The 27,069-nt window shown below is 22.9% G+C and overlaps 3 protein-coding genes and 1 long non-coding RNA gene across 8 annotated transcripts; 2 read left to right on the top strand and 2 right to left on the bottom strand.

The window, feature by feature from the left end:
- Positions 1–6,903: 6,903 nt before the first annotated feature.
- Positions 6,904–8,128, top strand: LOC128957106 (palmitoyl-protein thioesterase 1-like). The gene is made up of 2 exons (XM_054302822.1): positions 6,904–7,836; positions 8,111–8,128. The coding sequence occupies exons 1-2, from the start codon at positions 6,904–6,906 to the stop codon at positions 8,126–8,128; spliced, it is 951 nt and encodes a 316-aa protein (XP_054158797.1).
- A 229-nt stretch (positions 8,129–8,357) lies between these two features.
- On the bottom strand, positions 8,358–11,170 carry LOC128957105 (uncharacterized). Its single transcript, XM_054302820.1, has 4 exons — positions 10,312–11,170; positions 9,994–10,086; positions 9,263–9,800; positions 8,358–8,652 (listed from the first exon to the last, which is right to left on the bottom strand). The coding sequence occupies exons 1-4, from the start codon at positions 11,168–11,170 to the stop codon at positions 8,358–8,360; spliced, it is 1,785 nt and encodes a 594-aa protein (XP_054158795.1).
- A 558-nt stretch (positions 11,171–11,728) lies between these two features.
- LOC128957104 (uncharacterized) lies at positions 11,729–12,826 on the bottom strand. Its single transcript, XM_054302819.1, has 3 exons — positions 12,549–12,826; positions 11,785–12,049; positions 11,729–11,733 (listed from the first exon to the last, which is right to left on the bottom strand). Exons 1-3 carry the CDS (start codon positions 12,780–12,782, stop codon positions 11,729–11,731), a joined length of 504 nt encoding a protein of 167 aa, XP_054158794.1. The 5' UTR covers positions 12,783–12,826.
- Positions 12,827–13,349: 523 nt separating this feature from the next.
- Positions 13,350–16,377, top strand: LOC128957084 (uncharacterized). Of its 5 annotated transcripts, none has more exons than XR_008484542.1 (7): positions 13,350–13,489; positions 13,981–14,053; positions 14,196–14,302; positions 14,592–14,813; positions 14,888–14,992; positions 15,485–15,806; positions 16,097–16,377. It is a non-coding gene; the product is annotated as an uncharacterized LOC128957084 (long non-coding RNA). The 5 variants fall into 5 exon arrangements; XR_008484544.1 differs by having other exon boundaries at positions 13,981–14,302; positions 14,592–14,699; positions 14,757–14,813; XR_008484543.1 differs by having other exon boundaries at positions 13,981–14,302; positions 15,485–15,557; positions 15,700–15,806.
- The last annotated feature ends 10,692 nt before the right edge of the window (positions 16,378–27,069 follow it).

The following is a 27,069-nucleotide window of genomic DNA, read 5'->3' as shown; positions in this document are numbered from 1 at the left end:
CATAATGAAAATATTATTTTTATTATTTTTTTAAATTGAAATAAATTGTTTAAAATGTTTTTTTATTATTTAAAATTATTATTTTTTAAAAAAATTAATTATTTTAACGAGAAAATTATCATCCTTGTTATTGGAGCTATAAAAATGTAAATAAAATATTATAAATAATTATATGAAACTATTTTTTTATTTAAAAATATTTACCTAAATTTTATTTCGAAATAATTTTTTAGAAATTCTTGATCACTTAAAGTGTTAACAATTTGTTGATAATTTTGCGTATTTTTCATTACAAACGTGTTTGTTATCATCCATTGGTCACTATTGGTAATAATGTGCGAACACGTGGGTCGAGTTGAATATACCGGTTGTAACATTGATGTCAATAATGTATTTATTTTTAATAAATACTTATAATAAACAACATTTCTATTTTTATCAAAATCACTTTAAAAAAATTAAAAATTTGTTTAGTTAAATTATATTTTTTTTTAAAAAAAAGTTAATAATTAAAATATATATTCATACTTCCAGTTAATATCAAACAATTCCTGACCGATAATACCCAGGCTATAGATATCACGTTTTTCATTATACTGTCCGCTATAAGCTTCTGGTGCTGTATATCGTTGACTACCTATACGTGATGTATACAGTTGTGAATGTGTATCAGTCGGTGTATGATCTGATGTCAAACCAATGTCACATAATTTCAAAAACCGATTATCAATCGGGTTATCATTGATGAGTATATTTGCGGGTTTGAGATCGCAATGAATAACCGGTGGTTGTCTTGTATGCAGATATTCAACGCATTCACACAATTCAAGCATCAGATGACTAGTAATGTAATACTCGATTGAATTCATCGATTCATTTGATTTTCGTTGAAATATATTTGCTTTGATTTTTAAAATATTTTCAAGACTTTGTGAACATAACTCCATTTGAATGTAGAATATATTGGATTCAAACCACGCGTCAAAACATTTGATTACAAATTTTGACTGAAGTTTTAATAATTGTTTAATTTCTTTTGCGATTTTGTTTATCCGATTGTCATCTATTAAATAAAAATTATTAAAAAATTATTTTTTATATATATATTTAAATTTAATGTTTGATACCTTTAAATATAATCTGTTTTATAGCAAACAATTTATTAGTTTCTTTATCATCAACTCTATAAACAGTACCAAAACCTCCCGTTCCTATTATAGCTAATTGATTGAATTGATTTGAATAATAGTTGTCATATTTTTCATATATTTTCAGATAACTAATTATATATGAATTTATATCACAAGTTTCATATGTTTTGTGTAGTTTATCGCCAATTAAATCCATAAAACATTTTGTATAACATTTTTTAGTATTATATGTTTCTTGAAAATATTTGATTTCGTAATAGTTATTAGATATTCTAATATAATTATTTAGTATATCATCGACTAATATAACATTTAGTTTATTTGGTTTATCATATAATTTATTCATTGATTTTCCGCATTGATATACATAACCATCAGTTGTTAGAAAATATATTAATTCATTATTCATATCGTAATAATGTGTTATTGATTTAATATTCATTAAGTCATCAATCAGTTCGGGTGTATAATAATTATTATGATTTTTATGTCCCAATTGATTGTCTTCATTATGACCCCAACTGTATACGAGTCCATCATTTGATGTTATGGCAAATGAACACCAATTATGACAATAAATTGATTTAATTACAGTATTTGTTGGAAATATAATACGTGTTGGACTATCAATGCAATCAGTTTGTTGATCGCAACCGCACTGTCCCCACCTGTTATCACCCCATCCATAGACAGTGCCATCACTGGTCAACGCCAGTGAATGACTCCAACCGCACTTGATATCAATAATACTTTTGTCGATTAAATATTCAATAATTGCTGGTTTGTTGTACTCATCACTGGTATGTCTACCCAATTCTTTGCAATCATTTTCACCCCAACTATATATTTGTTGATCACTTGTTATACATAATGCAAAAACATCACCAATAATAAATTTATCGACATTTTTGTCGCACAACTCAGGTATTACTTGTAGTTTATTAATTTCATTGTTGTGACCCAAACCAAGTAGACCAAAACAGTTATAACCCAATGTATAGACTCGATCATCGTTTGTCACAAACCATACATTATTGTAATCACAATGAAATAGTTTTATTTCATATTTAATATAATTTGGTATTTTTTCATACAAATCAAATTTATTCAACAAATTATCAATAGCAGACATTTTCTTTTTTTATTTTAAAAACTCTCCATTTTTACATACATTATATTAATAAATATTAATACATAATAAAATTTTTTTATTTCTTTATAACAAATTATAACCATGGTTATTATCACATTACTAATAGTTATCAATATAGGAAAAAATATAAACTGTCAAAATAATCACATACTCTATAATAACAATAGATTAAACTATATATATAGTAATCGTAAATTTTATAGATAATAAAAATATTATTTCTTTATTATTTTATTTAACATTTATTACAAGTTTTATATAATCACTACTATCTGGAAATACCAGGATATTGTTACCATCTTTTGGACTCTAATCCAAACACATTTAAAAATAGTTAAAAAATTATTAACATTAAGTGATTTAATATTGTTAAATATTTTTTAATTTAATAGTTTTAATATGTAATAAACTGTTAATCGTAGGCTATTGAATGGCTAGCGATATCTGCATATATGACAGTCCAATGTCATAGACTGTCCATTTTGGACACAAATCCTACGTTTTAAGTGAATCATTGAAAATACTTAGTTCACTGAAGCAGTGCTTCTCCAGCTAACTGTAGACAAACCTATTGGTCATCATTCAGACAATGTTGACCTACATATTGACTACCTGAGCTGTACTATGCATTTGAGTCATATTTTTGAGATTGTATGGACACATATAATAATAGTATTTAATACATTATGAAAATATTATTTTTATAATGAAATAAATTTATTATGATTTATTATAATTTAATATTATTATTTTTTAAAAAAATTAACAATTTTAACGAGAAAATTATCGTTCTTGTTATCGGAGCTATAAAAATGTAAATAAAATATTATAAATAATTAAATGAAACTATTTTTTTTATTTAAAAATATTTACCTAAATTTTATTTGGAAATAATTTTTTAGAAATTCTTGATCACTTAAAGTGTTAACAATTTGTTGATAATTTTGCGTATTTTTCATTAAATACGTGTTTGTTATCATCCATTGGTCACTATTGGTAATAATGTGCGAACACGTGGGTCGAGTTGAATATACCGGTTGTAACATTGATGTCAATAATGTATTTATTTTTAATAAATACTTATAATAAACAACATTTCTATTTTTATCAAAATCACTTTAAAAAAATTAAAAATTTGTTTAGTTAAATTATATTTTTTTTTTAAAAAAAAGTTAATAATTAAAATATATTCATACTTCCAGTTAATATCAAACAATTCATGACCGATAATACCTAAGCTATAGATATCACTTTTTTCATTATACTGTCCGCTATAAGCTTCTGGTGCTGTATATCGTTGACTACCTATACGTGATGTATACAGTTGTGAATGTGTATCAGTTTGTGTGTGATCTGTAGTCAAACCAATGTCACATAATTTCAAAAACCGATTATCAATCGGGTTATCATTGATGAGTATATTTGCCGGTTTGAGATCGCGATGAATAACCGGTGGTTGTCTTGTATGCAGATATTCAACGCATTCACACAATTCAAGCATCAGATGACTCGTAATGTAATACTCGATTGAATTCATCGATTCATTTGATTTTCGTTGAAATATATTTGCTTTAATTTTTAAAATATTTTCAAGACTTTGTGAACATAACTCCATTTGAATGTAAAATATATTGGATTCAAACCACGCGTCAAAACATTTGATCACAAATTTTGACTGAAGTTTTAACAATTGTTTAATTTCTTTTGCGATTTTGTTTATCCGATTGTCATCTAATAAATAAAAAAATTTTAATTTTATATAAATTAAAATTTATATAATTTATTTCATTAAAATGGTAATTACCTTCAAATATAATCTGTTTTATAGCAAACAATTTATTAGTTTCTTTATCATCAACTCTATAAACAGTACCAAAACCTCCCGTTCCTATAATAGCTAATTGATTGAATTGATTTGAATAATAGTTGTCATATTTTTCATATATTTTCAGATAACTAATTATATATGAATTTATATCAATAGTTTCATATGTTTTTTGTAGTTTATCGCCAATTAGGTCCATAAAACATTTTGCATAACATTTTTTAGTATTATATGTTTCTTGAAAATATTTGATTTCGTAATAGTTATTAGAATTTCTAATATAATTATTTAGTATATCATCGACTAATATAACATTTAGTTTATTTGGTTTATCATATAAATTATTGAATGATTTTCCGCATTGATATACATAACCATCAGTTGTTAGAAAATATATTAATTCATTATTCATATCGTAATAATGTGTTATTGATTTAATATTCATTAAGTCATCAATCAGTTTAGGTGTATAATAATTATTATGATTTTGATGTCCCAATTGATTGTCTTCATTATGACCCCAACTGTAAACGAGTCCATCATTTGATGTTATGGCAAATGAACACCAATTATGACAATAAATTGATTTAATTACAGTATTTGTTGGAAATATAATACGTGTTGGACTATCGATGCAATTAGTTTGTTGTCCGCAACCTGACTGTCCCTCACTGTTATCACCCCATCCATAGACAATGCCATCACTGGTCAGAGCCAGTGAATAATGTAAACCACACTTGATATCAATAATACATTTGTCGCTTAAATCATCAATAATTGCCGGTTTGTTGTACTGATCATCACTGCTGATGGTATGTCTACCTAATTGTTTGAATCCATTCCAACCCCAGCTATATATTTGTTGATCACTTGTTATACAGAATCCACAACCAAATCCTATAATAAATTTTTGGACATTTTTCTGACATAATTCAGGTATAACTTGTGGTTCATTGTTGACATCATTGTTGTGACCCAAACCAAGTATAGCCCACAAGTTATTACCCAATGTATAGACTCGATCATCATTTGCGACAAACCATACACTATTGCGGTCGCAATGAAATAATTTTATATTATTTTTTAAATTATTTGGTATATTCTTATACAATGGAAATTTAGTCAACAAACTATCAATAGCAGACATTTTTATTATTATTATTATTAATAATAATTTTTTTATACATTACATTAATAATAAATATTAATACAAAATAAAAATGTCTTTTTTTTAATTGTTATAACAAACCAGTATTAAAAGTGTGGATATAGATAGCATAGGTGTGGTTCACATATTACGTTCGGACTTTTTAAAAAAATCTAGACCCCCTCTCTCCCCTATGTTCGCAATTGTTCGCATGTCCATAACAGCTACCCTCCCCTATTATTATTATATAGTATAAAATACAAAATAAGTATAAATTTTTTGTCTAAATTGATAACTATAATTTATGTAATAATAACCATGGTGAATTTGTTACAGAGTATTAAAACTGTAGATATAGATAGTGTATGCATTTGGTGATAGTATTGGGTTAAACAATGGTAATCAATGATTTTGTTTATAGTAAATATCTAGTAAACCATACATTATATTTAATAAAAAGCATCAAGGTTGAAATTGTAGATACTGTTAAACTCAACATTATTGTAATTTCAAAAAATTAACTAGATATGTCAATTATAGTATACTATGTCGATGCTATTATCTAGTTAATTTTTACAATTAATTTTTAAAAAAATAATCAATTACAATAATTTTCATAGTTTAATATTATCTACAATTTTGTCCTTGGTGATTTTTATTAAATATAATGTATTTGGTTACTAGATATTTACTATAAACTAATCATTGATTAGCTGTTTAACCAAATACTATCCACAAAAAAAATGCATACACTATCTGTATCGACACTTTTAATACTATTTAATAAAAATTCACCATGGTTATTATTACATAAATAATAGTCTAATCAATTTAGACAAAAAACTATACACTTATTTTGTATTTCATACTATATAATACTGTTAATAATAGTTTAAATATAACAAATCCTATTTAATAGATAATGAAAAAAATATTATTTCTATTTTTTGTTTGTTTGTTTAATTATTTAACATTTATTACAAGTAATATAAATATATATATATATTATAAACATTGAGTTTATTGTTTTAAATAGATTTATAATTTTTTTTTATAAAACAGTTTAGATTAAGATAGTAATAATATAATACTAGAAAAATATATTTTTATTTTTTGTAATATTATATTTACAATAACTTTATTTATTAAGTAATTTTTGTTTAATACTGTACTTTAATTATTTAATGTATTAAAATTAAATAATACACTAAATGTTAAAAAAAATTGTTTAATGCACATGTTACATTATTATTTTTATTATCATTATTATTATTAAATTTAATAAATATATATATATACAAAATATAATTAAAAAATATTTTCGATTGTTAAAATAATAATTATTATTATTAAATAAAAAATTATTTATTTTAGTATAATGTTAAACATTTTTGTTATTATTATTTTATAATGGGGTCATTCAAATGTAAAACTTTATTATATTTTTAATTTCGTTAAAAAAAATATAAAACTATTTAACTGTTTAAATATTATTTTTATTTAATTTTGTTTATACAGTAAAAAAATAATAATAATAATGTTTAAATTAATAAATCTATTATTACTACAAAAATATTTTATTATAAAAATAATAATAATAATAATAATAACAATATGTATGTCAAGTATGTCTGGGATGTCATCAACAGTTGATGTATTGCCGACAGTATTACTAACACTACACGGAAAGGACGAAACGGCAACTATTGGCCAGACATACGATTTTGTTAACCGATTGAATACATACCTGAAAAACCAGTCAATCAATTATATCAAAGTCATTAACTTGGGTTTTAGTCAAACAGGTCTAATGGACTATAAGTGGACATCGTTTCGGTCGATGAGCCAACAATCGGGACAACTGTGCCGACAGATACATAAGCCCCAGATATGGCAACAGTTAATGAATACAACACTGAGTAGGCGTATAGTTTTGGTAGGGTTTTCGCAGGGAGGCCTACTATGGCGCGGTATGCTATGGGGTCAGTGTTTGGATCCATTGCTACCCCGATTGGATCGCCTGATAACGTTTGGTAGTCCACACTCGGGTGTATTCATACTAAACAATTGCCAACAAATGATGACCCTATCGATGGCTAAACCGTTGGCCAAATTGTGCCAAACTATGCTTGAAATTGTTAGCTTAGATACTACTACTACTAACCGGACGGTTATTAAACGCCGATTACCGCCCCGGGGATCACTGTCCGATTTGTTTGTCTACAATAAACTAGCCGAACAATCATGGCCAGTGGCCAGCTATTGGAATGATCCATTAAGTAGTAGACAACCCCTGACATGGTTGGCCCAAATAGACAATCAAATCAATCAAATGGACGGTCGACTACTACCAGCAACAGTAGCCAACAAATACCTGTCCAATAAACTGAGTCGCGGTCTGGCATTGATAGCATTTGGCGCTGAAAATATAGTCTATCCGCCGGTTAGCTCGCAGTTTGGCTATTGGGACGGTTGGGCTAGAAATTGGCTAACATTTAATAAGACTAAACTCTATACGGATGATTGGATTGGACTAAAACAATTGGATTTAAATGGCCTAGTTCAATTATATACAATTGCTAATCAAACCCATATGTCTATACCGGATGATTTTATTTATGATAAATTTTTACAATTTTTATAAACATTTTGTTTGTTTTTGTTTTAATAGTATTTATTATTATGAATTACAAGTAAATAATAAAATAAATATTATATAATATATAAAAGTTTTCACTGTTAAAAAAACCTAAAAAACATATTTATTTATCAAATATTAAAATAGTTTAAACTAAATAATAGTATAATAAATAGATAATGCAATATCTATTTAGCCTTTAATAACCAAATAATAAATACAATTTTCAGTTAAATTATCAATATATAAATTAATAGATATTAATAAAAATAAATCGTTAATTAATATCTATTACTTTTATATACTTTATATTACTATTTAATAAAGTATATATTATGTATAAAAGTATATAAAATAAATAATTTTTAAAAAAATATTTATTTATCATTAATAATATAATTAGAATTTTAATTATAATAAGTTTTAATAAAATATATTAATAATTAATAGTGACCGATGATATCTAAGCTATAGATATCACGTTTTTCATTATAATTTTCACTGTAGGCTTCAAATGGCATATATTTATTTGTACCCAACTTTGATGTATGACTTTCTGATTGTGTATCAGTTCTCCGGTGATCTGTTGTCAAACCAAAGTCACATAATTTCAAAAACCGATTACCAATTGGTTTATCATTGATGAGTATATTTGCGGGTTTGAGATCGCGATGAATAACCGGTGGTTGTCTTGTATGCAGATATTCAACGCATTCACACAATTCAAGCATCAGATGACTAGTAATGTAATACACGATTCAATTCATTCTTAAAAATCGTAAAATTTTGCTTAAATATATAAACTTATTAAATAATTAATCTTCATATTAATACAATTAAAAATTGTTTAGTATTAAAATAATAAGAAACGAAATTTTTTTATTATTTTATAATAATTTTATTTATTTATTTAAAAATTTTTATTAACCAAATTAACCTTTCTTGACGTCTAAGCTGTAAGAAAATTAGTATTTAAAAAATACATATTTTAAAACAATTAAATAACTATTTGAAAAAAACAAAAATATTTTTTACCTAAATTTTATTTCTAAATAATTTTTTAGAAAATCATTGTCACTAATAGTTTCACAAATTTGTTGATAATTTGGTGTATTTTTCATAACAAATGACTTTGTTATCAACCATTGGTCACTAATCTCAATAATGTCCGAACACGTGGGTCGGTTTATATATACCGGATTCAACATTGATGTCAACAAATTGTATATTTTAGTTAAATATTTAAGATATACAACTTTATTATCATAATCTGAACTATTTATAAAATAAATTTATATAAAAATTGATTAAAAATATATATATATAAATATAAATATATATAACTTACTTTAAATGTAAATCAAACAATTCCTGGCAAATAATACCCAAACTATAGATATCACGTTTTTCATTATACTGTCCGCTATAAGCTTCTGGTGATGTATATCGTTGACTACCTATTCTTGATGTATGACTTTCCGATTGGGTATCAGTTCTCCAGTGATCTGTTGTCAAACCAAAGTCACATAATTTCAAAAACCGATTACCAATTGGTTTATCATTAATGAGTATATTTGCGGGTTTGAGATCGCGATGAATAACCGGTGGTTGTCTTGTATGCAGATATTCAACGCATTCACACAATTCAAACATCAGATGACTAGTAATGTAAACTTCAATACAATTCATCGGTTCATTTGATTGTCTTTGAAATAAATTTGATTTGATTTCAATTAATTTTTTAAGACTATGTGAAGATAACTCCATTTGAATGTAGAAAATATTGGACTCAAACCACGCGTAATAACATTTAACTACAAATTTTGACTGAAGTTTTAACAATTGATTGATTTCTTTTATAATATTAAAATCCTTAGTATTCTTATCTATTAAGTGTATAATTAATATTAAATTTTAATTTAAGTTTTTAATATATATATATATTATATATTATATATTATATATTATATATTATATATTATATATTATATATTATATATTATATATTATATATTATATTATATATATATATATATATATATATATATATATATATATAAAGTATAAACTGTTACATACATTCTAAAGTAATTTGTTTTACAGCAAATAATTCATTAGTTTCTCTGTCATCAACTTTATAGACTTTGCCAAAACCTCCCGTTCCTATTATGTCTAATTGATTAAAACAATTCATATAAAAATTGTTATATTTTTCATTGATTTTTAAATATTGATTTATATATAAATCTAAATCAATTGTTTCATATGTTTTATGCAAATTATAAGCAAATAAATCGATAAAATCTTTAGCATAACATTTTTGTAAATCAATATCTTGTTTGTCATAAATAATTTTATAATAATTATAACCAATATTAATATAATTATTATTTATACTATCGACTGATAAAACATTAAGTTTTATTGGCATATCATATGCTATATCGTCAGCACTACCGCATTGATAAACATAACCATCATTTGTTAGAAAATATGTTAATTTAATATCATTATAATCATAGTTATGTGATATTGATTTAATATTTATTAAACCATCAATTAGTTTAGGTGTAGAATAATTATCGATATTTTTATGTCCCAATTGATTATCACGATTCTGACCCCAACTGTATACGAGTCCATCATTAGTTGTTATGGCAAATGAACAACAATTGTATGAATAAATTGATTTAATTGAAGTATTTCCGGGAAATATAATACGTGTTGGACTATCAATACAATCAGTTTGTTGTCGGCAACAACCACACTGTCCTTCATTGTTATCACCCCATCCATAGACAGTGCCAGCATTGGTCAGCGCTAGTGTATGATAATCACCGCACATGATATCAGTAATACATTTCAAGTTAATTATTGCTGGTTTATTACATTCATCATCACTGATGGTATGTCTACCCAATTGTTTCCAATCATTTGAACCCCAGCTATATATATGTTGATCGGATGTCATACACAATGCAAAATCAATTCCTATAGAAAATTTGCTAACATTTTTCTGACACAATTCAGGTATAACTTGTGGTTCATTGACATCACTGTTGTTGTTGTTGTTGTTGTTGTGACCCAAACCAAGTATACCTTTCCAGTTATAACCTAATGTATAGACTCGATCATCATTTGTCACAAACCATACACTTTGGCCGTTACAATGAAATAGTTTTATCTTATATTTTATATAATTTGGTATTTTCTCACAAAATTGAAATTTATTTAACAAAAACTCACTGTTTGACATGTTTTTTTTTTAAAATAATGAAAAATAAATATGGCTGCAAACAATTTATTTATTATATAATAATTTACCATGGTTATTATCTAAATGTAATGTTTATTACATAGCAATTTATGATACAGTATAATAATTTACAAATAAATAATGTTTAATATTATATTAGATATAAACTATTTTTTATAAACTTATTTTTTTTGCGACAAAATTAGATTGCTAATAATTTTTTATTATTTTTTAATAAATATTAATAGTTATTTTTAATTATTGTACAGTAATTATACAGTACAGTAATACTATACAACAATAAAAAATAATTTATTTAATATACATTTATTAATTGGCAAATTAATTTTATTTATTAAAAATTTATGATACTATCTATTAAGTTATAAATATTAAGTTATAAAATCTATATTATTTATTAATAATTCAAACAAAAATAAAATTTCTAATTATAATTGATTAAATTATTTTAGTAAAAAATTAACATTATTAAAATTAAAAAAAAAATTAATCAAATTTAAATAAAAAAATGTTAATTTTTTTTGATGATATAATATATCACACTTAAAATGCAACAATAGTTAAATCAGATATTGTTATTGTTATAAAACTACCCGTTTTGGGCATACAATAGCAATTAGCTAAATAGGTTCTGAAAGCAAACACGTGCCACGTGTTACTGTTATCGGACACACGTTTGGACAGCTGTTTGCTAATCAATTTGACTAATTGTGTTAAACTGGTCGACGATTTGATCCCTTGAAGTACAACCTGTTTGACAATCGCTACGTATTGGTCGCACATATCACGGCGTTCAACGACCAGTTCAGCCCCGAGTTTACCGCTATTCAATAGGTTTGCTATCTTTTTGATGTTTATCTTAATATTTTTTAGCAAAAAAAATAATTAATTAATTAATTGTTGAAATCAATAGTTTATAAAACAAAAAAAATTGAGAAAAAAATATTATTATTATTTTAATGGTGAAGAAAAATTTAAAGAAATTTATTTGGGAACCAATTATCTACAGGAAAGTTACTCTAATGTGACTATATGTATATATGTTAGACTAAATTTCCGATAAACCAAACTAAAACACTATAAAATATTTTAAATAATAACCGGAACCGAAAAATAGGGTGTATTTTAGTTTGGTTTTTAATTCTAGTTTCTACATATAGTATATTATGTAAACTTTTTTCCATAGATAATGTATAACCGAATAAATTTCCTTAAATTTTATTTTATTTTATTTTTTTATTAGTTAACTATTGAGTTAAAATATACTATATATTTATATAATTATTATAATAGATACTATGCTAATGTTATGTAGTATATAACAGTATATAAATTTATATATAATACTAATACTAACATCATCGTAAACTTTATGGACAGTTAGCTTTAATTTGCCCCCATATTGTATGATCACAATAAACTGGTCATCGTATGTAAATGAATGGCTACCTATATCAGCGTATAGGACTGTACAGTGCCATAGACCGTCCATTTCCGACTCAACCCCACGTTTGATTGCGTGACATAAATCATTGAAACTAAGTTCACTTAGCACGGCTTCTCCATCTAACTGGACTATCCTAGTGGTCATCTCAGGTACGGTTGACCGGCTATTGACTACCGGTGCGGTGCTATGGAGTCGGGCCTTACATATAATTTGATAGTCGGTTATTTTGATATAATAATTATTTTTTTTTATAGATAACTATTACATACTTTTATATCATTAGCATATATTATTAGTAACTATTGTATAATTGAATATAATTAAAAAATATATTAATTAATATTAATTTTTATCATTACAGTGTCATAGCATTGATTTCGATGAATGAGATAATGATTTCGATTTAAGTGACAATGAATTCGATTACGAGATAAACAATTCGATGACTGATATATTGAATTCGATTAATATGTTTATTGTATTATATTATTGGTTTACATTATATTTTAGATTTAATGCAAACTTTAACATTGTTTTACAGTTCTATGTATATTCTATGCAAATATCGAATTCAATATATCAGTCATCGAATTGTTTATCTCGTAATCGAATTCATTGTCACTTAAATCGAAATCATTATCTCATTCATCGAAATCAATGCTATGACACTGTATTATTAATAATTAATTACCTGGGTGGTTGTGTTAGGCCATTTGGTTTTAATTTTTTCATATAATACGATAAGGTATTAGTTATGCTCAGCAAATCGGTGATACAAATTTTAGAAAAATGTTTGACGACAACAAACGGCAACTACCGGTTCCCGAAATATACCGAAACATATACTACAGGTTAGTTCACATTTTTTCAATGGGGGGTTAACTCTAGAAAACTGCTCAAACTGTAACCGGTCATTATTAGTATAATTATTATTATTTAGCTAGCTAACATATTATTTGTTTTTAATAATAATACTGATACTGAATTATAAATTATTAAATTAAAAATTATAACTCTATTTAATACAATAAACTCAATATCTATAATATATTTTTAAAACATAAAACTAAATGCCTTATAAATAAAATAATATTTATGTATTATTTAATAAAAAAAAATATACATATCAATAAAATAAAATTTATAATATATTAGTTATAAATATTAGTTAGTTTTTATAATAATTAATTAGTTTTGTAAAATTTAAACAAAAAACATATTTGTTTTATTTTACACATAATTTATTTGCCATTTTTAAAATTCAACTAAAATATTAATAACAACTTTCAGTAGTTTTTTTTACATTTTTATAATAATAATAATAATTACAATTTGGTCTTAGGATGGCATTGAAATTATTGACCATGGTCAATATAATAACATTGATGGCAACAATTGGCGCATTGATAGCAACAGTACTAATGATAAAAGACCATTTATTGAATGGCAATTTATTAATTTAAACTATTTTATCTATTAGATTATTACTATAAAATAATATTAGTTTTCTCAAAACTAATAGTTTAATATTTTATTGTGTGTTAATTATTTTAAAAGGCTTCTCCAGCTAACTGGACTATCCTAGTGGTCATCTCAGGTACGGTTGACCGGCTATTGACTACCGGAGCCGTACTATGGAGTCGGGCTTCACATATAATCTGATAGTCGGTTAACTATATAAAAAAATTTAATAAAAAAATTTGTTATAAATGATAATAATTATGGATATAATTATTATTGATATACTAATTATTAATATACTAATTATTGATATAATAATTATTATTATTATAGATAATTATTACATACTTTTATATCATTTGTTAATTTAATTAAATCACAATTTGTATTATCATTATTATTATTATAAGTATTAGTATTATTATTCATATTAGTCGATAGCCTATGAATTGTATTCATAAGTAATTGTTTTTCTTTTTTACAATCAATTAGTTGTTGTCTTATTAGTTGATTATCGCCGGCAATGGTCTGTATGTCATCTCTGAGCCCATGGTTTACATTCAGCAAACTGTCCACACAATTATGATTATTATTATTATTGTATGTAATAATATTTGTATGATATTTACGGCATGTAATGATATTATATGGACATAGCTGTATGTGCTGGTCGTATGCATCCAATTGTAGCACCTGATGACATCCCTGTGCTCTGTAGGCATATATCAGCTTCAAGTTAGACAACATGTTTATCATTTGGTTTTAATTTTTTCCTATCATACGGACAGGTATTAGTTTTACTTAACCAAACGGCGATACAATTTTGGCAAAATGTTTGACGACAACAAACGGCAACTACCGGTTCCCGAAATATACCGAAACATATACTACAGGTTAGTTCACATTTTTTCACTGGGGGGTTAACTCTAGAAAACTGCTCAAACTGTAACCGGGCACTATTATTATTATTATTATTATTTAGCTAGCTAATATATTATTATTTTTAATAATAATACTGATACTGAATTATAAATTATTAAATTTAAAATTATAACTCTATTTAATACAATAAACTCAATATATCTATAATATATTTTTAAAACATAAAACTAAATGTCTTATAAATAAAATAATATTTATGTATTATTTAATAAAAAAAAATATACATATCAATAAAATAAAATTTATAATATATTAGTTATAAATATTAGTTAGTTTTTATAATAATTAATTAGTTTTGTAAAATTTAAACAAAAAACATATTTGTTTTTTTTACACATAATTTGTTTGCCATTTTTAAAATTTAACTAAAATATTAATAACAAATTTTTAGTAGTTTTTTAACATTTTTTATAATAATAATAATAATTACAATTTGGTCTTAGGATGGCATTGAAATTATTGACCATGGTCAATATAATAACATTGATGGCAACAATTGGCGCATTGATAGCAACAGTACTAATGATAAAAGACCATTTATTGAATGGCAATTTATTAATTTAAACTATTTTATCTATTAGATTATTACTATAAAATAATATTAGTTTTCTCAAAACTAATAGTTTAATATTTTATTGTGTGTTAATTATTTTAAAAGGCTTCTCCAGCTAACTGGACTATCCTAGTGGTCATCTCAGGTACGGTTGACCGGCTATTGACTACCGGAGCCGTACTATGGAGTCGGGCTTCACATATAATCTGATAGTCGGTTAACTATATAAAAAAAATTTAATAAAAAAATTTGTTATAAATGATAATAATTATGGATATAATTATTATTGATATACTAATTATTAATATACTAATTATTGATATAATAATTATTATTATTATAGATAATTATTACATACTTTTATATCATTTGTTAATTTAATTAAATCACAATTTGTATTATCATTATTATTATTATAAGTATTAGTATTATTATTCATATTAGTCGATAGCCTATGAATTGTATTCATAAGTAATTGTTTTTCTTTTTTACAATCAATTAGTTGTTGTCTTATTAGTTGATTATCGCCGGCAATGGTCTGTATGTCATCTCTGAGCCCATGGTTTACATTCAGCAAACTGTCCACACAATTATGATTATTATTATTATTGTATGTAATAATATTTGTATGATATTTACGGCATGTAATGATATTATATGGACATAGCTGTATGTGCTGGTCGTATGCATCCAATTGTAGCACCTGATGACATCCCTGTGCTCTGTAGGCATATATCAGCTTCAAGTTAGACAACATGTTTATCATTTGGTTTTAATTTTTTCCTATCATACGGACAGGTATTAGTTTTATTAACCAAACGGCGATACAATTTTGGCAAAATGTTTGACGACAACAAACGGTACGGTTCCCGAAATATACCGAAACATATACTACAGGTTAGTTCACATTTTTTCACTGGGGGGTTAATCTAGAAAACTGCTCAAACTGTAACCGGGCACTATTATTATTATTATTATTATTTAGCTAGCTAATATATTATTATTTTTAATAATAATACTGATACTGAATTATAAATTATTAAATTTAAAATTATAACTCTATTTAATACAATAAACTCAATATATCTATAATATATTTTTAAAACATAAAACTAAATGTCTTATAAATAAAATAATATTTATGTATTATTTACTAAAAAAAATTATACATAAAATAAATTTGAATTTATAATATATTAGTTATAAATATTACTTTAGTTTTTATAATAATTAATTAGTTTTGTAAAATTTAAACAAAAAACATATTTGCTTTTTTTACACATAATTTGTTTGCCATTTTTAAAATTTAACTAAAATATTAATAACAAATTTTTAGTAGTTTTTTAACATTTTTTATAATAATAATAATAATTACAATTTGGTCTTAGACTGTATTGAAATTATTGACCATGGTCAATATAATAACATTGATGGCAACAATTGGCGCATTTATATATATATATATATATTACTACTGCAATCGCAGGTGTCGGTGCTGTTTGCCTGACAAACCTGTTTATGGTATTGAAAATTATCATAGGATTACATTACCATAGTGTTATATAATTATAAAAACACAATTTTTTTCAATCAATGATAATAATAATAATATTATTAAACAAATTTTTTTTTTAATTAAAATTACTGTAGTTTATTTATTATGGATATAAATTATATAATACATTAAATATTAAAAATTGTTTAATTCAAATGTTTCATTATGATTGTACAGTATATTATTATTATATATATTCAAAGTATAATTTAAAAATATTTTTATTGTAAAAAAATAGTAATTATTATATAATAATAAAATTAAATTCAAGGTATTTTATGATTAATTGTAAATGCATACAGGTAGCGATTAATTAATTTAAATATTTTATTATATAATTTAAATTATTTTTTTTTATCAATTAGATTATTACTATAAATTATATTAGTTGTCAAAACTAATAGTTTAATAATTTATTGTTTGTTATTTATTTTCAAATATAAGGCAATTACATAATATAATCAACACATAATGAATTAATAATAATAATACACTTAATTGTGCATTATTAATAATAATTGTTATTATTAATAGTCTATTGATTTTCGTAGGCCATCAACACTAATGATAGCATATTATAAATTAGACTGTCCCAGTTTAATTTTTGATTATTAAACGATTTAATTGATATATCGGACGCAATTGATTTTAACCGTTCAACAATTACTAGGGCTTCATCTATTGACGTAGCATCTCTAACTAACCTCCTCCTTCCCCTCCCCCACCTCCCGGTGGTCTCTGATTCCTTCATTAATAACAACCTGTTTTCCAGATTAGCTACCCGAGCATCATAATTGTTACCGACTATTGAGGCAAAATAACAAATATGTATAATAGTGAATGTACCCTGTAACATTAATATAGCGATAAAATCAATATTATTGTAATCTTTAAATACAATCAGACATAGACTGCATGCACACTCCAGTGCACCACATATTAGGGCTGTCTGTGTGCATACGTTTAGATGTTGATTCAATTGACGCATTTGCACCCGAAGACGATTACAATATGATTGAATACTATAAAGCTGATCCATTTTTAGTAGACTACTACCAGCACCACCAGCACCTCGAACACCACCACGAGCACCACCAGCACCACGAGCAACACCAGCACCACCACCACTACCATCAGTGAATGTGTTGAATAATCTGTCAATTTTTGTCGATACTTTCAGACATAAATAGGCAGTTAGTGTCATGATTTTGAATCGTGTATTTGTTATTGGTATGATTATCAACATAATGATAATAGAAACCAATAGGCTTTCATTTAATATAAAATAACTGATCAATACTATCGACAATTCAAATAGTATTGTAAATAAAGCATTAACAGCTATAACACGTTTAGCATATTTGGTATCATCGGCACTGGTTATGTAATGTGTATCAAATGATTTGACCATACGATCAATAGCCGATCCCTTAGCCAATAATATGACTGATGTTACTAATGTGTGCAGAAATTCCATTAAATAACTAATCAAACAAAAATATCGTAACACTTGTGAGTTGAATACAATTTGATCTCTATTACGAGATATTATTATAAATAGCAAAAGAGATATTATATAAGCGATAAATAAAATGTTTATAGCTTTAAGAATATATCGCTTAATTGAGTTGTTGTTGTTGTTGTTGTTGTTAAATGCAAAATAACTATTACCAGTATATATAATAAAATTTTTAATATAGAGATAACCCGGATGTCTTAGTTCGGACATTGTTATTGTTGATTGTGGTAGTGGTAGTAGTAGTAGTGGTAGTGGTAGCGGTAGTGGAAGTATAGTGATAGAGGTGTCGGTTTCAGTGTAGGTGTCGTTGTAGATGTAGATTTAGGTGTTGGTGTAGGTGTAGGTATAGGTGTATGTGTAGGTGTTGTCAGATAAATGATAGCTAAAAATAATAATTAAATAATTTAATTTAGTAAATAATAATAATAATAAAAATACTGTTGTAGTAGTAATAGTACTAACTATAGTACTATAGTAACTATAGTAATATATATATATATATAGTGTATATACTGTATATATATATTATAAAATTTTTAGTCCTTTTTTATTACTAAATATATTGATTGATATAAAAACATTAATATATATATATATATTAATATATACAGTATTTGATGTGAACTGTTGTTATTATTTGTTCATTTATAAATTTAATAAATTTTAATATTTATTTTCTAATATTAATTATACTGTATTTGGAATGCTAAAGTATTTTTTTTGAAAATATATATTTTTTAATAAAAATTTTTGTTTAACTTAATGTTATTATTAAATTTTATGATAAAATTTATATTAATAAAATATTTATTGTAAATATAATAAAAAGACAAAAAATTATTGCGGGTGGGGTGGGGTGGCATGGGGTGGGGTGTACTTAATTGAGTAGTATATATACACCACCCTTGATATTAAAAAACAAAATTATTATTAAATATGTAAATTTAACTCTAAATTATTATAATAATAATATTCAAAAAATACTTTAGTAGTAGTAATAGTAATTGAATAACTATTTCACAAAAAATATTGTTGTTTTTATTATTATTTTAACTGTATATACATAGATATACACACAAACATAAACAATATTTATTTTCTAAATCATATTTCAATATATAATAATAATAATTATTATTATTGTAAATATATAACACAAACGATGCTATTGTTGTATTAATTATGCTATATTTTGTTTGCTAAAGTATTTTTTAAAATATATATTTAAGGCTCAGTAGTACAGTATAATAATAGCAATAATAATGAAAATAGTTTAGTAGTAGTAGTAGTAATAGTAATTGACTGACTATTTCATAAAAAATATATTATTGTTATCATTATTATTATTATAACAGTATATTATAGACATACAAACAACCATTAATAAGAAGTTTAATTAATATAATTTAATTACTTTGTAAATAGTTTAGTCAAACTTATATACAATAATAATAATAATTATTATTATTATTGTTGAAAATATATAATACAACCGATGCTATTATTGTCACAAACCAAATCTGTGACATAATTGACACAATGATATATATTTATATATATTTAGATATATTTTTTATATTTTTATTAACTATTTCTCTATAATATAGACTATTATTTATTTTAATATCATATTTACAAAATAAATATTTATATACTAATAAAATCTAATTGTATTAATAATGCTCAAAAGTTTAGCATAAATAACTATAAAATTATTATTATTTGTTCATTATATATATATATATATATATATAATCTGTGTTATATATACAGTATTGTAAAATACTTTATATAACGGTATAAATAAATGTTGAAATACTTAAAAAGTAAAAGAAATATTTTTATCAGATAAAGTATAAATTAATAAGCAATAGTTGAGATTTTTAATAACAAATTACAAAAAAATGATCCTTTTTTAAACTAGATAGATAAAATACAAAGTATTTTGTTCACATGTGATTCACATAAAATTTACTAAATATTAATTTCTTAAAAAACCTGGTCAAGCTAATTTATCTAATTATTGTTCAGATAACAATTAATAAGAAAATTATAAAATATGACATTTAGGACGTTATTTGACTAAATTTTTTTTAAAAAATCTTCCCCTTCCTTAATGTTGTTATAAATTAAATTAAATAAAATTTATTTTCATAAACCTCAAGTATTCTTTATTATTTTAAATTTTATTTGATTAAAATATCCATTATACTTTTTACGTATTTAAACATTTATTTGTGTGTCTTTATATAATTTACAGCCTGTATTATAAATATAATTCAATGTATTAATAAGCAAACTAACATTATTACTCTTTTTTTATTTATTACTATATTGACTGATATAAAAACTTTTATATTATAATATTATATATATTTTTTGCTTAATGTTATGTATTGTAAAAATTTTGTGATTAATATAGTATATTAATAAAATATATTTATTTTATTTTAATTATTACACTAATTTGTTTTAATATTGCTTAAACGTCAATAATAATAATTATTTGTTAAATTTATAAATGTAATAAATTTTTATATATTTATTGTCTAATATTAATTATATTGTATTTAAAAATATATATATTTATTAATACAAATTTTGCTTTTTACATTATTATTAAATTTTATGATAAAATTTATATTAATAAAATATTTATTGTTAATATAATAAACAGATAAAAAAATAATTATTGGGGGTGGGGTGGGGTGGGGTGGGACTCGACTATTACCGGTCATTATTACTGATCGCAAAACACCACATTTGACAACAAAATTATTATTAAATATCTTAATTTAAGACTCGGTATATAACTCTGATGATCAATTATGCTATCATGATAGATTTTTGAATTTAACTTTATTACGTATATTATAATGTAATAATATAACTCATTTACAAATAAACTATTAGTTGTTTCCAATCGTGTTGTTGTTGTTGTTTCCAATTGTGTTGTTGTTGTTGTTTCCAATTGTGTTGTTGTTGTTTCCAATTGTGTTGTTGTTGTTTTCAATGGTGTTGTTGTTGTTTCCAATTGTGTTGTTGTTGTTTTCAATGGTGTTGTTGTTGTTTCCAATGGTGTACACTGTTTTAATATATATATATATATATATATATAGTGTTGTTGTTGTTTCCAATTGTGTTGTTGTTGTTTTCAATGGTGTTGTTATTGTTTCCAATGGTATTGTTGTTGTTTTCAATGGTGTTGTTGTTGTTTTCAATGGTGTTGTTGTTGTTTTCAATGGTGTTGTTGTTGTTGTTATTAAAATTTTTACAACAGTCACTGTTGTCAATAATTTTAACACTAATTTATTCAAATAATAACTGTTTGTTATAAATACTATTGTATAATGATTTTAATTCACTTTATTAACAATAACTTTTAATATATTTATAAACATATAACTAAATTAATATAAATAATTATAATAACAATTTATTTATATCAAAAATGTGCTTTTATTTATACATATTTTGTATGCATTTTTTCATTTCATGTATACAATATCATCACATGTTATACTTTAATCGCTTGAATTTATTTTGCTGACCTTATCTTTGTTTACTTAAAGGATTAATTTATAGAAATATTTAGAAATCTGAGGCCTCAAACTATTACTATCAAAATTATTTTTTGTCCCATTATATTTAAAACTGTCTCAATACAAGCAAAACCAAAACAATAATAGCCGTCACACAATGATACCATATAACACAGTAGTTTATGTATATAAACGCAATATTGTTTTGGTTTTATTTGTGAGACAATTTTTTATTAATATTCAAAAAATATTTAAAATATGTTTTATTAAAAAAATTTCTATACCTAATAAATTTTGTTATGTTATATTTGTTTTATTTATTTAGTTTTAATATTTTTTGTATAATTAACGTTGCAGGGACCAATTAATAATAAACCTCTGAGAGCATCACAGGTATATAATAATAATAATAATAAAAATGTTGTAGTATAATATCCAAAACTATATACTGCATATATATATATATAACTATTGGTAATATATTTTTGGGGGGGGTGGGGGGTGGGGGGTAGGGTACTTACTGGAGTACACTAATGGATTTCAAATTTGGATAGACTCGACAATTACTAATCAATTACCAATAATAGTAGTAAAAGTAATAATATCTAAAACTATACACTGTATATAATATATATATATATATATATATAGTTTTAGATATTAATACTTTTACTACTATTATTATTATTATTAYTACAGTATATTAATAAATATATATTTTTACAAATATTTTAACATACAAATCTCAGTATAATTAATTTTAGAAAATATATATTAAAATTTATTACATTTATAAATTGAACAAATAATAATTATTATTGACATTTATATAAATAAAAATGCTAAAAAATCATTAGATTTTTTTACTAAATGTTTTTCAATGATTTGAATTTATATAATAATTATCAAAAGTTTTTTTTAAAAAAAATATATATTGATTTTGAATAGCTTTAGTTATAATTTTTTTTAGTTTACTAAACAATCTCCATTAGTGGCATAAAAGCCCAGGAGATTTTTTTTGTTGAATTTTTTGTATTTTTTAAAATTTAAATATAATATATATATATATACCGTATGTTATAGTTGTTGTTCACTTTGAACCGACTGTTTGGATATCAAATGTTTGGATTCAATGTCTCATCAATAGTCTCAACCAAATAACTATAATAATAATAATATTAAAAAAATAGTTTAATAGTAGTAATAGTAATTGAATAACAATTTCATATAAAATATTGTTGTTTTTATTATTATTATAACTGTATATCATATACATACACACAAACAAAAGCAATATTTATTTTTAAATTATAATAATAATTATTATTATTATAAATATATAACACAACCGATGCTATTGTTGTCCTAAACCAACACTGAGACCTAACTGACCCAATGATATATATTTATAAATATTTTATATTTTTATTAACTATTTCTCTATATTATAGAGTCTATATATTAACAGTCTATTATATATTTTAATATCATATTTACAACAACAAAAAAATTATAAACTAATAAAATCTAATTGTACTAATAATGCTTAAAAGTTTAGCATAAATAACTATTAAATTATTATTATTTGTTTATTATATATATATATATATACTGTATTATATATATACATTGTTATTACAGTTGTTATTAATAATATTATTATTATAACTGTTATATCATAGACATACAGACAAACATTAACAAAAATGTTTAGTTTAATACAATTTAGATACTTTTCAAATAGTTTAGTCAAACTTATATAGAATTATAATAATAATAATTTTTATTATTATTGTAAATATATAACAAAAACCGATGCTATTGTTGTCCCAAACAAATACTGAGACCTAACTGACCCAATGATATATATTTTATATTTTTATTAACTATTTCACTATATTATAGACTCTGTAACTCTCTTAAAAGCTATCATGATAGATTTTTGAATTTAACTTGATTACATATTTTATGATAATGTAAATTATATACCTTACTCATTTACAAATATACTATTACTATCAAAATTATATTTTTACCCTATTATATTAATTAATTGTTTTTTTGTCAATATAGTTAATGTTATGCATTGTATGTTTAACTATTGTTTTTCATTGATATATATTGATATATAACATGTTTAATATATTTGTTTTTATAAAATTTTTTATTCCCTAATAAATTTTGTTATGTTATATTTGTTTTATTAATTTAGTTTTAATATTTTTTTGTATAATTAATATATATATATATAATATATAAACCTATAGATATATAGTATATAATATAGAGTCTATATACTAACAGTCTATTATATATTTTAATATCATATTACAAAAAAATATTATAAACTAATAAAATCTATTTGTATTAAAGTTTAGTATAAATAACTATAATATATTAGTATATATTATAATATTATATATATTACTTTGCTTTAAGTTATTTATTGTAAAAATTTCGTGTTTAATATACATATTAATCAAACTATATTTAATAAAACAATTTTCTACTAAACTGTATTTATTTTATTTGTATTATTGACTTAAATTAGTAATATATTAAATAAAAGACTCAGTTGTATAATAATATTAATAAATATAGTTATGTTATGATAGCAACAGGTTATGAGTAAGTAATTGTAAGATAGTGTCGTCTATATTACTGTAACTACTGGTAGTATAGTTTTTTAAGGCCAACCCGTGGCAGCTATACTATACAAAACCTTTTTTTCCTAATATTAATTATACTGTATTTTGTTTGTTAAGTATTTTTTTTAAAAATATATATACTTAAGGCTCAGTAGTACAGTATAATAATAGCAATAATAATGAAAATAGTTTAGTAGTAGTAATAGTAATTGAGTGACTATTTCACAAAAAAAATATATTGTTGTTATTATTATTATTATTATAATTGTTATATCATAGACATACAGTCAAACATTAATAAGAAGTTTAGTTTAATACAATTTAGTTACTTTTTAAATAGTTTAGTCAAACATATATACAATTTTAATAATAATAATTTTTATTATTATTGTAAATATATAACAAAAACCGATGCTATTGTTGTCCCAAACAAATACTGAGACCTAACTGATTCAATGATATATATTTTTATTAACTATATTTCTATAATATAGACTCTATTTATACTAACAATCTATTATTTATTTTAATATCATATTTACAATATATATATATTAATAAAATCTAATTGTTTTAATAATGTTTAAATGTTTAACATAAATAACTAAAAAAAGTTATTATTATTTGTTCATAATATATATATATATTGTATTATATATACTGTATTATATATATATACTGTATTATATATACTGTATTATATATATATATATATATTGTATTATATATGGGGGTAGTGGGTACTTACTTGAGTGCACTAATGGCCTTCAAATTTTGATGGACTATTACCGGTCAATATGACTGATCCGCTTAACACTACACTTGATCTTAAAAAACAAAATTATTATTAAATATCTAAATTTAAGACTCAGTAGTATAATAGCAATAATATTAAAAAAATACTTTAGTAGTAGTAATAGTAATTGACTGATTATTTCACAAAAATATATTGTTGTTGTTTTTATTATTACTATAACTGTATAGCATAAACATACACACAAACTTAAACACTATTTATTTTTTAAATAATTTAGTCAATCATATATCAAATTATAATAATAATAATTATTATTATTGTAAATATATAACACAACCGATGCTATTGTTGTCCAAAACTAACTCTGAGACTTAACTGACTCATGAATATATTTATATATTTATATATTGTATTATATATATATTGTATTATATATACTGTAATATATATATACTGTATTTTATATATTCTGTATTATATATAGTTTAAATATAATTCAATATATTAATAAACAAAAATTTTTACTCCTTTTTTATTACTATATATATATTGATTTATATAAAACAATATTAGTATATATTAGTATAAAATTATATATACTTTGCTTTAAGTTATGTATTGTAAAAATTTCGTGTGAAATATACATATTAATAAAAAATATATTATATAAAACAATTTTTACTACATTGTATTTATTTTATCTGTATTATTGACTAAAGTTAATACTTATTTGTTTTAAATATTGCTTAAATGCATGTATTTGTCTATTTATAAATGTAAAATAAATTTTAATATTTTTTTCGGCTGTATAGAAATATTAATCGCGTGCCAACACGTGGCAGCTATACTATACAATACACTTTTTTCTTTAATATTAATTATACTGTATTTTGTATGTTAAAGTAATTTTTTTTAAATATATATATATATTTAAGGCTCAGTAGTACAGTATAATAATAACAATAATAGTAGTAATAGTAATAGTAATTGACTGACTATTTTACAAAAAATATATATTTATAGTTATTATTATTATTATAACTGTTATATCATAGATATACAGACAAACATTAACAACAAAAAAAAGTATAAATAATACAATTTAGTTACTTTTCAAATAGTTTAGTCAAACTTATATATAATAATTATATATATATTGTAAATATATAACAAAACCGATGCTATTGTTGTCCCAAACCAACTCTGAGACCTAACTGACTCAATAATATATATTTTATATTTTTATTACCTATTTCTCTATAATATAGACTCTATATAATAGAGTATATATACTAATAAAATATAATTGTTTTAAAAAATACTTAAATGTTTAGCATAAATAATAATAAAATTATTATTAATTGTTTATTACATATATATATACAGTATTATATATACTATATTATATATACTGTATTATATATACTATATTATATATACTGTATTATATATAC

The sequence above is a fragment of the Oppia nitens genome, unplaced genomic scaffold (assembly GCF_028296485.1).
Source record: "Oppia nitens isolate AA-2021 unplaced genomic scaffold, nextdenovo-longstitch-racon4-pilon3 scaffold36_pilon_pilon_pilon, whole genome shotgun sequence".
NCBI classification, from domain to species: domain Eukaryota; kingdom Metazoa; phylum Arthropoda; class Arachnida; order Sarcoptiformes; family Oppiidae; genus Oppia; species Oppia nitens.
Note: the sequence above shows the minus strand (reverse complement) of the source record. Positions and strands in the feature narration are given on the sequence as shown.